General features: G+C 30.9%; 2 protein-coding genes across 2 annotated transcripts; both read right to left on the bottom strand.

Annotated features, from left to right (window-relative positions):
* Nucleotides 1–8,789: 8,789 nt before the first annotated feature.
* On the bottom strand, nucleotides 8,790–10,157 carry LOC105792163 (transcription factor TCP19). The gene has a single exon (XM_012620587.2). The coding sequence runs from the start codon at nucleotides 10,018–10,020 to the stop codon at nucleotides 8,983–8,985; it is 1,038 nt and encodes a 345-aa protein (XP_012476041.1). The 5' UTR covers nucleotides 10,021–10,157; the 3' UTR covers nucleotides 8,790–8,982.
* A 1,991-nt stretch (nucleotides 10,158–12,148) lies between these two features.
* Nucleotides 12,149–16,414, bottom strand: LOC105792164 (hydroxymethylglutaryl-CoA synthase-like). The gene is given in 13 exon segments (XM_052634400.1): nucleotides 12,149–12,928; nucleotides 13,058–13,165; nucleotides 13,167–13,208; nucleotides 13,297–13,437; nucleotides 13,713–13,800; nucleotides 13,888–13,943; nucleotides 14,055–14,130; nucleotides 14,228–14,301; nucleotides 14,497–14,655; nucleotides 15,023–15,166; nucleotides 15,286–15,418; nucleotides 15,531–15,637; nucleotides 16,304–16,414. Coding segments are annotated over 13 exon segments (1,398 nt in total). The 5' UTR covers nucleotides 16,367–16,414; the 3' UTR covers nucleotides 12,149–12,721.
* Nucleotides 16,415–17,455: the final 1,041 nt, after the last annotated feature.

A 17,455-nucleotide genomic window follows, 5' to 3' on the forward strand; every position in this document is an offset into this window, starting at 1 on the left:
TACTAACAGTTGAACCTGGATTTTGATATCTAAAAAGTAGGACTAAAAGTTTTTTGCGTGTACCGATTGAAGTCTTTTGAAATGAATTGCAAAATAAAAGCTTTCTCGCCGGGAGGAAAAAGCTCAATCCAAGAATCCTCTTTTTTCTATAGCAGAATAATGCTAATTCAAACCAAAACAGACGTATATATAAGAGTCATAACATAAAATAATAATAAAAAACTATTTTTTCCCACAAAATTAGTTTTTTATGTGTCTGTAAATGTAAAACCACTCAACTTAATTCAGTAACAAAATAAGCAAGAAATCAAAATATTGGACTCATCTCATATATCAAAGTATTTTGAAATAAAGACTTTTGCTTTTTATTTTCAATATTTGGAGTTGATACGTTAGATACAGATAGATCATATCTTGTAAGTTTTCTCTACTTTTCTTTTCTCAATCGGCCCCTCCTTTTATCCTTTTTTTTGTGCTCCTTAAGAACTAAAGAACTAAACAAGTAGATTTCTTTCTTATAACATAATGATAAATGTAATGATAACTTTTCTATCTTTTTTTGTCACTCATTTTTTATCAACATAATATTTTTCCTAATTTTTTTTTCAATTATTGCTAGACTCTAGACTATATATAGTTTAGATAACCTGCGAAAATTTTCGACATATTTGATTGTGATCTTAATATAGACAGGGTGCTCCTTCATCTCAAAATCTAATTTGAACAATCTTTATTATTCGAAACGGCTCTTTAGGGCAGTTATCAAAGGAGGGCAATTGCTTCGAATTTGATCAATTGAGATATGTGGAAACAATAACAATATCAATATAACAATAATATATATTTCATTCGAATTCAAAGTGGATTCTTATTTTCTATATTTTATATTATTTTTAGATTCAATTAGATTCAAGGGCTAACTCTTGAATAAAAATAAAAATGAGAATAGATTCATGGGCCCTAGTTTATAATATAATGAAAGGCATGCTTGATAGAAAGATTAGATCACATAAAGTTAACGAATTAGGTGGGACCCAAAAATAAAAGTATATGAATTAAATTTCTAATTTGCAAAGAGTATAATGACTTATGGCATATTTTAACCTAGTATAAAAATATGAATATTTTAATTATATAAATATGAGTATTTGTGTAAATAATGCTTAGCTTCATTTATCCCTTACAACTCTAATGTGTCAATATGTACTCTCATATATGTAATATATGTAATTTAAATTAAGTTTTAATAAGAAATATTTATTATTAAGTTTATATATATCATTCATTATTACAAAATATTTTTATTATAAAATAAATTTCAATTGTTAAAAGGAAATTACACTATAATATTTTTATAACAAATATATTTATGTCGAGTTTGCTTTACGAAGAACAATGTAAAATATAAATTTATAGATATACAATAAACTCAATTAAACAATGAAAATGTAAGAAAATAAATGAAGGTGATTTGACCGTAGTTGCTTCGGCAACGAATGTACCACCTTTTAACTTGGACCCAACGATCAGGTTGGGTAACAAGGTGTTACAATATTAATATTTATTGAATCGGTAACAAGGTTATTTGTCTGTAGTTACTTCGGCAACAAATGTGCTACCTTGTAACTCGGACCCAGCGATCAGGTTGGGTAACAAGGTGTTACAATATTAATATTTATTGAATGGTTCAAATTTTTTTACATAAAACAAATAGTTAAAATTTTTTAATTTACGTCAAATTTGACATGCATGATCTATATGAATGGTGCATGAAATATGATGGTTGGATTGTTAAAATATTAAGCGTACAAAAAGTTATGGCAGAGTGTAAAACCACTTCAGTTTAACACTAGTGTAAGTTGATCCCTCCCTTATAATATAATATAATATATCATTACTAGTTTTCTTTACTTAGTATTAGTTAAATTACATTTAATTATTTTTTAAAAAATTCATAAATTTGTAAGAGTTGGTTAATAATATTGTTATAAAATTAAAATATAATAATGTATATATGTTTAATTTTTAAAAAATGATTAAATAAACAAGTTTTTTTAAATTATTTTTAAAATATAAATATTATAATAGTAGTTCGTGAGAAAATATATATCTAAATATAATTTAGGGTAAACTGCCAAAATAGTCACTTTTGTTTGGCTCAGGTTACATTTTAGTCACTTATGTTTGAAATGTTACGTTTTAGTCACTTATGTTATCACGTTGTAACATTTTAGTCACTGAGCCGTTAGTTTCTATTAACGGTGTAACAATAACTGATGTCGCACGTTAAATCATCATTTCAAACAAAAATTCTAGGTTAATTTATACAATCGGTCATCATATTTTTTCGTTTGGAGCAATTTAATTTTTTTCTTTTATGTTTTTTTAACTTTCTTTCTTTTCCGTTCTCTTATGCTTCTCCCTTTGTTTTCCTCCCTTCTCAATTTCTTTCAACGTAGTTTTTCTATGTTTTATTTTTTTGAACAATTTAATTTTTTTAAGTGAGGCGAGCTTGTGGACTAGTTACAAATGGAAGGCATAGAAAAACTATGTTAAAAGAAATGAAGAAGGGAGGAAAATAGAGGGAGAAGCATAAGAGAATGGAAAAAAAGTTAGAAGAACATAAAAGAAAAATTTTAAATTGTTGAAAATGAAAAAATATAGGAACCAATTGTAGAATTTAACCTACAATTTTCGTTTGAAATGATGATTTAACGTGCCACATCAACTTACCGTTACACCATTGTTGACAATTAACGACTCAGTGACTAAAATGTTACAACACGATAATGTAAGTGACTAAAACGTAACATTTCAAACATAAGTGACTAAAATGTAACCTGAGTCAAACAAAAGTGACTATTTTGGTAGTTTACCCTATAATTTATTACTTAATTTTAATTATTAATCAGTTAATGTAGATTATTAATTAAATTTAAATATTATGATCATTAAATAATTTATTCTTACCTTATTTATATGTTTATATATCAATTTCAATTTTAATAGTGTATTTAATTTACAAAACAGTGAAATTTTTAAACGGTTCTAAAATTTCTTGTGACTTATTATATAAAATTATAATTTGAAATATTGAATATAAACAAATTAAAAGAATTTATTATAAAATATAACTTACAAAACACCACTAAAAATTATATTAAAAGGACAGAAAAATCAAAATTTCCCTTTACAAATGCTCCTTTAATTGTTGTATGTCTAATTTTTACAGTCAACATATATATTTGATAATATAATTTGTTAAATTTTAATATATTCACAAATTTTTAAATAGCGTTAACATGACCAGTTTAGCATTGTTTGTAAGAAACATTTTGAGATAAAAAGTATAAATCATTACTAAACAAGATGCTTTTCGTTATAAAATAAAGAGAGACAGAGAGAATAAAGAACAAAGAACAAAGAAAATATGAAAGCAATAAAGAATGTACTTTATTGATCGGAAGGATGATTTACAATCCTTCATCGAGTCTCTATTTATAGGCATAAGAAGTATAAAAGAAGTAAATATCTAATTCTAATAACGATTAGAATTTAAAGTACATCAATACTTTATCTTGATATGATGGACATCCACTTAATAAGATATTCATAACACTCTCCATTGGATGTCCATTAGTAGATAATGTGACTAGTTAAAACCTTATTAGGAAAAACCCTATGGGATAAAAAACCTAATGAAGGAAAAAAAAGTACACAATATTCTATTATAAGCTGCCTCGTTAAAAACTTTTACCAGAAAACCAAATGAGACAAAACATTGGTTAAAGGAAAAGAGTACAACTTGTTTTTAGACTCCCCTTGATGGTGATATTACATTATATCTTTGAGTCGACGCATTTCAATCTTGTGTAGTAGTCTTTCAAATGTTGAAGTTGGCAATGCCTTTGTAAAAAGATCTGCTAAATTATCACTAGAACGAATTTGTTGAACATTTATATCACCTCTTTTCTCAAGATCATGGGTGAATAATAATTTTGGTGAAATATGTTTCGTTCTATCACCTTTGATGTAACCACTCTTCCATTGAGCTATACATGCTGCATTATCTTCATATAAGATAATTGACATCTTTTTCTGTAAAGGAAAATTACATATCTTCTGGATATATTGGGTCAATAACCTTAGCCAAACACCCTCTCGACTTGCCTCATGCATTGCAATTATTTCTGCATGATTGAAGAAGCGGCAAGTAATGTTTGTTTTGTTGACGCCATTATATGACAGTACCCCCACATGTAAATAAATATCATGTTTGAAATCAACCTTTATGTGGATCTAATAAGTATCCAGCATCAGCATAGCCAACTAATAGGGATTTTGAATCATTTGGATAAAATAACCTCATATTAATGGTCCCTCTAAAATATCTAAATACATGTTTAATTTTATTCCAATGTCTACATATTGGAGAAGAACTAAATCTTGTAACAAGTTTACAACGAAAGCTATATCAGATCTTGTGTTGTTTGCAAGATACATCAATGTCCTTATGGCACTTAGATATGACACTTCAGGACCAAGAAACTCTTCATCATTCTCGTAAGGACAAAATTAATCTTTAGTCACATCTAACGATCATACAACCATTGGAGTACTTAATGGGTGTGCTTTATCCATGTAAAATTTCTTTAATATCTTTTCCATATAAGTTGATTAATGAACATGAATTTCATCTTTTAAATGCTCGATTTGTAATCTAAGATAAAACTTTGTTTTTCCAAGATCTTTCATTTCAAATTTTTTCTTTAAATAGTTTATTGTATTTTGAAGCTCTTCAAGAGTTCCAATAATATTTAGACCATCAAGATAAACAACAATTATCACAAATCTGATCCAAACCTTTTATAAAGACACATGGACAAATTGGATCATTTTGTAACCTTTTTAACAAGTATTCATTAAGAAGATGGTACCACATACATCAAGATTGTTTTATTCCATATAAACTTTTCTTTAATCTAATCGAGTGATTTTCTCAAGAAACTCTATATATTTTTGGGATTTTAAATCCTTGAGGGATTTTCATATAAATTTCACTATCAAGTGTACCATATAAATAGGATGTAACAACATCCATTAGATGAATGTGAAGTTTTTCACGTACTGTCAGACTAATAAGATATCTAAATGTGATTGCATCCACCACAGAAGAATATGTCTCTTCATAATCAATGCCGGGACTTTGCGAAAATCCTTGTACTACAAGACGAGCTTTATATCTTACGACTTCATTAATTTCATTTTGTTTTCACACAAATACCTATTTATATCCTACCAGCTTTTACACCTTTAGGTGTTTGGACTACATGTCTAAAAACTTCATGTTTAGAAAGTGAACTCAGTTCTGCTTGAATTGCATCTTTCCATTTTGGCCAATCTTTTCTATTTTTACATTCCTTAGTAGATTTAGGCTCAAGATCCTCATTTTCTTTTATTCTTTTAATAGCAATATTATAAGAAAAATTATTGCTGACAACTATTTTTTTTTCGGTTCCATCTTTTTTTCGTATTGACATAACTTATCGAGATTTCTTTATTTTCACCATTTCCATTTTCACTTTTAGATACCTGAATCTCTTGAGTTTTATAATTAATTATGTCATGGGTCTCTTCAGGAACCCCGCCTCCACTATATGATCATCTTGAATGTTTGCTCCTTTACTTTTACGAGGATTTTTATCTTTGTAACTGACCGGTCTTCCACGCTTCATGCATGGATTACTTTCTTTTGTATTAAGAGTTTGCCCTATTATGACATCAATTCGTATTGGAGTATTTTCAGCTGGTATGTGAGATTTAATGAATCTGGCAGTTGATTTGTAAAATGAATTATCTGTTGAACTTCTAGTTCACATTGCTTTGTACGAGGATCTTAGACATTGATAATTCATTTCAAGCACTTTATTAATCTAGCTTTTTATTCTTTCCCCCTAATATTGGGAAAACTAACAACTCTTGTCATAACTAAATATCGAATTAATAGGTCAAAAATATTATAAGGAGACTCATATAAATATAGATTCCCAATCTCTTATAATGACCCATCTTTGTGCGTTGTGGTGGAGTAGTTGAACATATACCGCACATCCAAAAAATTGTAAGATGGGAAATATTTGAGTTTTGACCAAAAATCAATTGTAATGAAGAGTATTTATAATTTATTGGCTTGATGCGTACAACATGTAAATCAATACAATCTTATACTGAAATAGAAAGTTTTATTCTCATAAGTAATGATTTAACTATTAGTTGGAGGCATTTAATAAACAATTCAGCTAAATCATTTTGTGTGTAAACATGAGCTATATGATGTTCAACTTTTATCCCAATTAACATGCAATAATCATTGAAAACTTGGGATGTAAACTCACCAACATTAGCAAGATGAATTGTTTTAGTTGCATAATTTGAAATTAATCATTTAAACAAGCAATCTCACAAACAAGATGTTGCGAGTTGATAACGCATGTGATTATTTTGTAGATGCATCTACCAAAATCATATAATATCAAAACCATCCACATGGTGGATGAATGGGCCCATAATCATTTCAGAAATGTAAGACATTAAATCTCAGCTTTAGCTAGTGAGTTTCTAAGGACCAATTTTATTGAGAACAAGCAACAAATGAGAATTCTTTAAATTAAAGAATCTTCTTTTCTTTAATGGAAGTCCATATGGATTCTCAATTAATTTTCGCATCATATACAATCCAGGATGGTCTAACTAGTCACTCAAAGTAGTAAACACATTTGTATTAGTAAACTTCTGGTTTACTTTAACATGTGTTGCAATTGTACTAAATTGTAACAAATTGATAATTTTATTATCATTCATTTTAATTTGTATCCTCATATAAGTACTATTGTGACATTTACTACTGGAAATGTCTAAATCAATGTGACGTCTATAATGCCAAAGTTAATAAATATAATTTCCAAATAATTATATGCGATTCCTTCAAGGAATATGTCAAAATCTTCAAATGCCCAAAATTTATTAATAGTAAACTTTGAGAGTGGATCTTATTTTCCGGATGTACAGCAAGTACATAACCAATAACTTTTCATACATAAGTTTTCTCTCTGTAAGTTCTCATCGCTTATATTTTATCACATAATTTTAATTGAGAACTTATTCTAAATCTTGAGAGTTATACTCACGCTTTTTTAAAAATTGCAACTTAGGTGCATCCAACCATAATAAGCTTTAGATAGAATTATCATATTCTATTGCTCATAAGTATATCTTTCACAGTCAAATATTTTATTTTCAACCCGATGACAAAAAAATATCACAAAGATTATAAAATAAATATAAATTAATAACCTAATCCCTTTTTATTCATATGAAATATAATATTTTCCTCATTCACAATCTCAATATGAGATCCATTACAAATAACTTTTAAAAGTAATGTATTAACCATCACAAATTTTGTGCTTTTTAGATAGTGAGCTTTCAACTGATTTTGTATTATCAAATATTGGAATAATATTTGTTTGTTTTAATACCAAATAAGATAAATATTTTCTATCTGTAATGATAAAATTCATTACTACATTTTCATATCATTCCTTAAAGAATATTAACAGAAACAAAATATTTGGGCATACGCCACATATGTGGCCAATAATCTTTCATATCACATTGATAACATAAGTTATCTTTACCCTTTAAAAAGTTATCTTTAGAGCTCTCATTGTTCTCTTATTTCTTTTTATGTTTCCACTTTTAGTGGTCCATGAGTATATATTTTATTTTTTTATATTTACATTCACTTCGGGAAATGCAATAGATTTACTAGGACAAACTTATAAACGTCCTAATTGATTCTTTATTTTATAATCATCATCGCAAACAAGCGTGGATTTTAAATTAGAATCTATCTATTCATGTTGTTATGATTAGTTTCCAAATATAATAAACATGATATAATAAATAAAATATAGTAAAATACACCTGAAGATCTTTAACATCATCGTCATCACCTTGACAAATCTATTTTTTACCAATGCTTGTACAATTATAAATTAAGGATCGGGAATAGGAACCACAATCCATTCTGAGATTGAATTTTTCAACATCCTGAAGATGAAGTTGTAAGGGAGAAAATTTAAGGTGAAAAGGAATTTGATTTGTGGGATGACTTCAAAAGATTTTAAAAAAAAAATAGAGAATCATCATGCTGAGAACATGTTATAAAATAAAGAGAGGCAGAGAGAATAAAGAACAAAGAAAATATGAAAGCAATAAAAAATGTATTTTATTGATCAAAGGGATGATTTACAATGCTTCATTGGAGTCTCTATTTATAGGCATAAAAAGTATAAAAGAAGTAGATATCTAATTCTAATAACGATAAGAATTTAAAGTATATTAAAATTTTATCTTAATCATGATAGACATCCACTTAATAAATTATTCATAACACTTTCGAGGTTTTTCAAAATATTTTTATAAAAGCAGAAATTAAAAAATACTTTTGGGATAAGATTATTACTAAACAAAGTACTTTCCAAATTTTCCAAAAATACTTCTGTAAAATATATTTTGTAAACGCAGAAGTTAAAATTAACTCTTAACTCAAAATACTTTTTAACCTTTAAACACTTTAAAAGAATAATGCTACGTAATTATTAATTAATTTTGAAGAGCATGGATATGGTGGAGAACATCGTTTGAAAATTAAATTTGATATTGTTATCATATTCGTAAAAGTCATAAGGTTTTTTTTTTAGTGTTAGGATAGTGCAAAGATCAAATTGGAGTAGCGTAAAGAAATGATATTTATGGAAATTTTCTGAGGAAAAGAACACTGAAGCGATCACTTTGAGAAGCACGGATTACAGATAATACAGAGGTAACCCTAAAGCGATTTTCCATTGTTGTTATTAATATTTGATTGGATTATACCGTTTCAGAATCTGAACACTCGACTCTCTAAATTTTATTTGCTTAGAAGCAACTTGCATCTGCAGCCTGATGACTCTCTGATCGCCCCATCAACTGCAACTCTTGTTTATCATAAATCTCCAATGAAAAATCCCTAAGCATCTGAGCCTTACCCCCACTACTGCTACCGCTAGGCGCCATGGTTGACTTCTTAGCCACTGCCGTACTGCTTCTATTCACTGCTGAAGTTGACAAACCATTGCACACAGATTGATTTGATGTCGAAACGATTGAAGATATGGGTCTTGCAGCCACGTTAAAAACCGATGGTGATAAAGCCCATATTTGAGGCGATGATGGCTGTTGGTTACTTAGCCGCCCATTAGCAGCGCCCGTTGCCGTGGGCTGTGGGATCATCCAAAACGAATTTGCTGGTATCATCATTCCAGTATTTCCAACCGCCCACACTGGCACCAGTCCTTGCGGAGTAACTGGAGCCAGCCCTGAAGCTTGCGTCACTAACTGTTGTTGATTTGAAATTGCAAATGGATTCCCATCATTTATATCGCAAAATTCGCTTTTCGCCGGACGCTTCGTTTTCTTTGTAGCACCACCGTCGTCGTCTATTTGGTTATTATTGTTTTTGTTATTGGAAGCGTTTGAGCCCGCCGTTGTGGGAATCTTGAGGGTACCACCGACTGAGACAGCGATGGCAGGAACGGTGCCGGTACCGGTAGCTTCTATGATAGCTTGTTCAGCATGTTCGAGGAGCCATCTAACGGTTTCTCCATCAGATTTATGGCCGAGTTCACGAGTCAGCTGGAAGATCCTGGCGGCGGAAGTCGCGGGTATTCGAATTCTTCGACCGCGGCCCTCGACTTTGGTATGACGGTCCTTGGTGGAGGAGCGTTTAACAGTGGGTAGAGGCCGCATGGAAACAGGGACCACCCCGATAGGCGGCGGAGGGTGGGAATCTATTGGCTCTTCTTTAAATGGCTTAATCTGAAACGCTGAGCTTTCACAAATTTTATCGGTGGCAGCGTTAGGTTCTCCAGCACTGGTGCTAAGATCAGAGGTGCCTCCGTCGTCGTCAAGATCCATTTCCTGAAACTGTGTGAGCGTTACCTTTTTGGCAGGGAATCAAAGGGAAAATATTTGTTGCTTTTTTGTTTGTACATGAAAATGGAGAAGAGGTCAGATCCAGCTCAGAGCATTATTATTTATAAAGGGGAAAATGAAATGAATAGAATAAAATAAAATAACGTATAACACAACAAAGACAATCTATTCACTTTTCTCCTCTTTCTGGGTTTCAGTTTCAGGGGTACAGAAACCAACGGTGGTGATTGCAGTAAAGTGACAGGTGTTGGACCCCCAATTCATGACCATTGTGATGATCAGCTGGTTCCAAGCACAGGGATAGGGATAGGGATAGGTGGTCCCTACTCTCAACCAATAGAAATAGGGAGTGGCATCAGAGATTTGTGTTTGTGGGTTAATAAAATTGATTTAATTGGCCAAAGCCGCCTATGTAAGGTGGTCCAAGGACTACCCACTCAAGATAAAAATCCCCCATCCTTACCGCCACTATAAGAAAGCTTATTAGGATTAACCAAGTACTAATGGAACTCATGCACTAATTAGTTTTGTTTTGGATTTTAATGGATTCATAAAACTTTAGAGACTTGGTTTTAATGGGGTGGGGCGGTAAGATTAAAAAATTATGATGATAAAGATTAATTATCAATCGAATTCGAAGCTGGTCAAAGTATTTGGAGAGTGATTTTGAATTGATTAAAAATTTATTGAATCAATTCTTTTTATTTTAATAATTTTAAATCGAACTTATTAGACTTATTAAACCAATAAATTGATGATCTGGTTGGTTAAACCACTAGTCGATTCTAAAAATATTGTTATTATGTTAACAAATTACTTGTAACATTTTGAAATAAACAAATACTAACTTGATAAGCATGTAACAAAGAAAAGACGATGTCCTAATGAATATGAATTTATTAGTTTGTAACTGGTGCAATATTTTGAAATAAATAAATACTCATTTAGTATTCATATAATAAGAAAATGATGCTTTAATGAAACTAAATTTAATAGAAAAATTTTAACATTATTAACACCTAGACTTGCTTTTTTAAATCCAAAAGTAAAGGAAATAAATTCTTTGAAATAAAAGTAGATGATTAAATTCTAAATATACGAAGGGTATAAAAACCTGCAACATATTAACCTAATTATTATGGTAGTGAGATATAGCGATGAAATTAAAATCATTGACGCATTGTGTTTGGATTTAAAAGTAGCTCTCGAGGTCTTCATACTATTGGTTAAAGCTAATATCTTGGTGATTGGGCACCTAAATTCTTAATTCGAGTCTCATTATATGCATTTGAGGTGTGTGAGGGTCTAGAATCCAAAATGTTTGGGTTTGCCATTAATAGATTTTTGTTCAGTTCTTTATTTGTTGTGCTTTGTAGTTGCTTGCTTGAATTTGTATATGTACTATATTTATAATGGTAAAAGTCTACAAAAAAAAAACATTAAATTTTAAAAAGTACATAAAATCTAGAAAAACAACAATATTATTTTGAGGTTATTTTATCTTTTTATATTAAATTTAGAAAATATATCTATGTTATTATTTAAGAATTTAATTGAATTGGTGTCATTTATCAATCAAATCTCAATTCAGTTGTGAAATTATCAAAACTCATTATTATTTACAAAACAATAATATTAATTTAAGAGTAAATTTATCTTAAAATTTTGAAAAACACATAACCCCAAATAATATGATATTTATTAACTCAACTTTAAAATTTCAACCAAAATTATTTTTAATTTTTATAAATTTATTCATCCCATAATCTAATTGAATAAAGCTACCTGAAATATGAAAATATCCTTCCTCTTAGATTACTTTTTTTTACCAGAATTTAAGAGGCCATCGTACTGCAGCTTAAGTATCGGTGAAAAAGAACTAAAAATGAAGTAAATATTTGTGAGATATCATCTAAGTAGATAGGAATGGTCTTTATTTTAAATGTTTTTGTCTTTGAATATATATAAATTGTGTAATCAAATTGTTACCGATTGCATACATCAAACATGTTGATTATACAGACTCAGAGAAGCTCAGTTAATGTGACATCCACTTGCACTATAATGGAGCATTTGGAGTTTTCTTTTTTTCTTGTCAGTAAAGATTCGCATTTGGTTTTACACAGGATTTGGCAAACCGAAAGAGGAAATAATAGGGGACAAAGAATAAGATTGCAAGGTATGGGTTATCCTGCCCTTCAACTAAAATCCAATTTGGTCCCGCTGCCTCTGACTATACTTTTGATAATGTGACCATCAACAAGTAAATAAACTACTATCTAAATACGTTTAGGCCGTCCAAATACTGAAATTTTCTTAAAAAAATGACAAACCCCCATGGGCCATGAGACATGAGCCGGAGCAAGGGCCATGGCCATGCCTTTAATTGTGTGCTTAATGCGGCATCAACCTTCAACCCAAATCTAGAAGCTGGATGGCACCTTGGGCATGCAGCACCAATTGTATGAATGTAAATAAAATCTTATTAAATCTTCAAGAACTTGCCAACTACTCTGTTTTAACACAAGTAAACTGGCTTACATAACTTATTAGAAGCTAGGGTGGAAAAAACGAGAATAAGCTGAAAAAACGGATTTACTGCTAAATGAACATTTTTTTTCTTTAACATACACACGGAGGTAACGCATCTTAGCCAAGCCAAAGCCGTCTTCCTCTCGGTTCTTCAATGTCCGTTAGCAAGAGATCCATTCTCACAGACAGTATAGTCCCCATCCTTCTTTGAATAGAATCTCCGGCACATAGAATCAACTTCGGTGAGGTAGTATGTTCCTGGAGACAAAAGGCCGCAGTCCTTGCTCGTCACAAAATCCTTGGCTCCATATCTATGCTCCATCAGCTTCATTGTCTGAACAAACTTCTCAGGAGGGAACTGCAAGAGAAAACCTCTATTACAATCTTTTTCAATACCATTTAGTACTCTACTGTTGTATGTCTCTATCTTTGTAGATATCTATTTTAGTAGATATCTTTGTAGATATCTGACAAACTTGTAATATACCTCATGCCTCCACTTCAATTTCCCAGCAACATTCATTACCGTTGCAATGTTTGATAGGCTAAAGGGATGTTGACCTTCATGGAGTCGCAATGAAAACATTGTGGAAGTTCAGACCACTTCCATACGAGAACAATATTACCCGCTTTCCAGCCTGCAACATTATTAAATATGTCAGATTTTAACGGGAAAATGAGCAGAGACAGAAGACTTGTCATATTTGGAAAAAGATAAACAATTACCAATTCACTATGTTTGTTGTGAATAAGGGATGCAAATGCAGCATAAAGAGATGCGGTATACATATTGCCAACTTGCTTTGGTATCAAGGTGGTTGGTTGCACCTTTGCATCATAAAGGGACTTTGAAATTTGTTGGGACACCTGCAAATGCATGGTTATAAGCGGCATAAGTAAGAAGTATGAAACAATGAATTTCAACCATCTATCTATCATGAAAGTCTGCACTATCAAATCTTGGAACTGTTTTCAGTTGTGCCTAATTTTGATGAACCAAACTAATAAGGATCTATTAAACCAGTTGTCCTCACAAAATACACTGACAGTTCAAGTATACCAAAGGAAATAGACCAGATGGCTAAATATAGCTTGTTTGTTGTTCCAAAAATTAGTCAGAAACTATTGAGTTCAAAATAGACCTTCTCAAGATCCCTGCTCTGGTAGCTTTCATCACCAGTCAAATTTGAAAATGGACTCAATTTTTCTTTAGCAATGTCATCAACAGAACTGCAAAATCATGTAAACCAGGAAAATGATCAGAATGTGATGAGTCAATCAATAAAATCTCTAAGGGCATCAAGGAAAGTGAAAAACCTGGCATTCCTCATGAAGTCATTGAACAACAAACAAGCAAAGCTTTTCTGCACAAGCTGCAACCATTCAAATAGGAAAAAAAAACAGAACTTAGAGAAAGTCCAACATTCATGAGATTATTTGAAAGAAAGTTCATTGATTTATCCATGACAGCTAAAATTAGCTACCTTGTTATATGGAGAATGGAAAACAATGTAGTCAGCATCAGAAATGGAAAATTGTTTGCCCTCTAGTTTCTCATACCTGCAGCCAAAGATAAATGAATAAGCAGAGCTTAAATAGTCTAAATTTCATATTTGTAAAGGAAGAAAATGCTTCAGTTACTTCTGCAGCGACTTACTTGTAACAGAAATACTTATAGCAAGTATCAAGAGCCATGAGATAGCACGTTTGAGAAAGTTTCCCATCAACAACCTACGAATGCATGTCAATAGTTAGAACCATTACCCAAATAGGAACTTATAGTGAACAAAAAATGAACTTTAGGTGATTGATACGAGAGTTAAAGGATTTCTAATGCCATCATACTAAATCCTATTGACTAAAGTGGCATAAACAATATATTCCATAAAAGCAGCAAAACTTTTAAGAGGCAAATTGGTTGCTTACAGGATATTCACTAGCAAGGTTGGGTTTGTAAAAGTCATAGGCATGAGACATATGACTGCCCCTAAATTTGCTTTCAAAAACAATAGGAGCATCAGGCCCTACTAGCATAGCAATTGCAGCTGCTCCTCCAGTTGGCCGAGCAGGTCCTTCTGCATAGACCTGAAAAACAGAACCCTCGGTAAGAAAATCAAATAAAGGTAGAGCTTATATAACCAATGAATATGTCTCCATTGTTTATTTATAGTTAAATGTACAGAAATGACTAAAAATATAAATATCTTACTAATATAAATGTACAAGTTCAAGAGCAAAATAATGTACATTGGCCCCTAAAGTGTGCAACAATCATATGAACAAATTATGAAATTACAGCCCCTTTGGTCCAAAACCAAAACCAAAACCATGTTGAGTAGTATTTCAAAAAAAAAGTTATTATTTTATTCGAGACTGGAGTGGGAAAAAGAGAAGGAAATTTTGCAGCCACTTAACATTATTTATAAAGTAACAGTTTAGGAAATGAGCATACCGCACTGTCAGTACAAACAACAAGACCATATCGTCCATCCCATGAACTACTTTCCACCCAATTGACACAGTTGAATAGAGCTGCAGTCCCTCCATAACAAGCATTAGTTGAGTCCACCCCTTCAATGTCAGTGTTACCACATTTCTGTTTGTTTAACATGAGAAAAAAGCGCATTAGTCAGATAGATTTTCTTTTACCCATCTAAGAGGAAGAAAGATGAAAACTATCCTGGAGAAGCGGATTATGATGCTTGGACAGAGTACCTCAAAGATTTGCATTAGGAAAGTCTTAATGGACTTGCTCTTGTCTATCACAGTCTCACTGCCAACTTCGAAACGGCCAATTTGCTTAGGGTCAATAGTATACTTTTCAAGGAGTGAAGTGACAGCTGTCAAACTGCAAATCAAAATACCAAGTTTTACAAAATAAGTGTTCATTTGAGTCATAAAATATAATAAGCGATGCTAATAGAATATGAAAAGTGGATATAAAAGGCAGGAATCAAAACCTCATTGAGATAACATCTTCGACCTCGGTACAAAAGGCCATGCAATCTTGTCCAAGTCCAATGGTGTATTTTCCTTTGCTTGCACCATCATGAGCCTCCAATGCTTCCTGTTTTGTAGTCCAATGGTTATTATTTCCAAAACTAATTTTCAAATAAAAAGGCCATCGTTCTACTAATCATTAGAAGAGGTACCACAAAGATACCAACCAAGACAAGTATTTGATACCAGATGATCATAAAAGTAGATTTGAGTGAGGTCCAAGAAAATCCCAATTAACACTAATTGTGATCCAGGTAAAACCAAAGCTAGTAAAATATTCACAACAAACAATGAGGTAGCAAACAATATACATTTTAACTGTATTTAGATTTCACCAAAACTCAGATATATGTATATGTATATATATATGTATGACCCCATTAACTCGTAAACATAATCACACCCAGAAATATCACATATGAGAAAACTATGAAATCAACTTTTCATATAAAATTTTTTTAAAAAGAATGAAAATTTGCAAGCAATTAGAATTCCTCTCTATCAGTCAAATTTGCTTCAGCTTAAGCAATATATATATATATATATATATATATATATATAACCCTTATTCAGAAGCTCTATTTACTCTCCATTACATAATCTAAGAATCCATCCTTCACCCTTTTTCTCATTTGTCTCAACAACCAAAGAACAAAAAGGAAAACCAAAAACCCAGAATTTAAAATTAAAAAGAAAAACTAAAAAGAGAAAGAAAAAGAAGAGATTATGCCACCTGTTGAACACAGGTAGGAGGGAAGTAGATTTCCATAGCTAGAACTCCCACATTCTTTGCCATTCTCACTCCAAAGTAAACAGAGAACAGCAATGTCAACAACACAAAAAGGAAGTCTTCTTATTTATTGATTAAAAAAAATCTTTTCTTTTTCTCTTTCTGATGAGTTGATATTGATCCAGCAAGTATCGGCAGAGAATCGATGGTGAAGATGGCATGTGTGAGTGCTTCGGTTTTCATTATTTATAGGCAAATGCAAACTTCACTGATTCGTGCACCTTTCGATGGCTATTTAGTATTTACCCTCTTTTGTCACTTATTTACGATTTGCCATCATGTCAGGCTGGATTTCGGTATCCTTTTCCTTTTTTAGCTTTTCGTTGGTTTTTGCCAGCATTTCAGTTCTTCTTTTGTATTTTTTTAGAAAATATGAAATTAAAAAAACAATTTTTTATCTATCTAGATTTTATCATCTTACTCGAATATATTTCAATTATTAATGAAACTAAAAATTTATATGTTATTTATTTATTATTAAAAAGAGAGTAGAAATGTTGAATAATCAAATTCAAGACTCAATAAAAAAATTTAATATTTACTCTGACAGTAATGCTGTTTTAATATCTTGCACCAAGTTTATTGTTTCACTCTCTTTTTCGAGAATAAACCAAATTCTAGTACACAAAAGGAAAACAAAATCCAAACTGGATTAGTTGGTTGACCGGTAGGTTATCAGTTATTCCTTAAAAATAACATATATATACATAAAATAAATAGTATTTTAGACATAAATATAAATTATAAACACAATTTTAATGTTGAATTTCTTAAAAATGTGGGTATTAAAAAAATACAATATTAGGTCATTTTTTCGAAAACTTACGAGAATAAGTTAATTTTACGAAACGTTTCTAGTTGGAAGCGTTTTCAATTGATTTGCAGAAAAGCGTGTCTAGCTAGAAGCGTTTTCAACATATTTGCAGGAAAACACTTCTAGCTAGAAACACTTTCTGCCACATAAGTTGAAAATGCTTCCAACTAGAAACGTTTTATTTTTTTTTATGGTTAGAATTTAGTGTTTTTAAAGTAGGGTTAGGGTAAGGTTAGGGTTTTGTAATTTTTTTATATTTTTTAAATTTAAATTTTATGGTT

Source organism: Gossypium raimondii, chromosome 8 (assembly GCF_025698545.1).
Source record: "Gossypium raimondii isolate GPD5lz chromosome 8, ASM2569854v1, whole genome shotgun sequence".
Lineage (NCBI taxonomy): Eukaryota > Viridiplantae > Streptophyta > Magnoliopsida > Malvales > Malvaceae > Gossypium > Gossypium raimondii.

Bases quoted from the DNA above. Each gene is read 5' to 3' on its own strand.
- LOC105792163 (XM_012620587.2), bottom strand. From the start codon at position 10,020: ATGGATCTTGACGACGACGGAGGCACCTCTGATCTTAGCACCAGTGCT.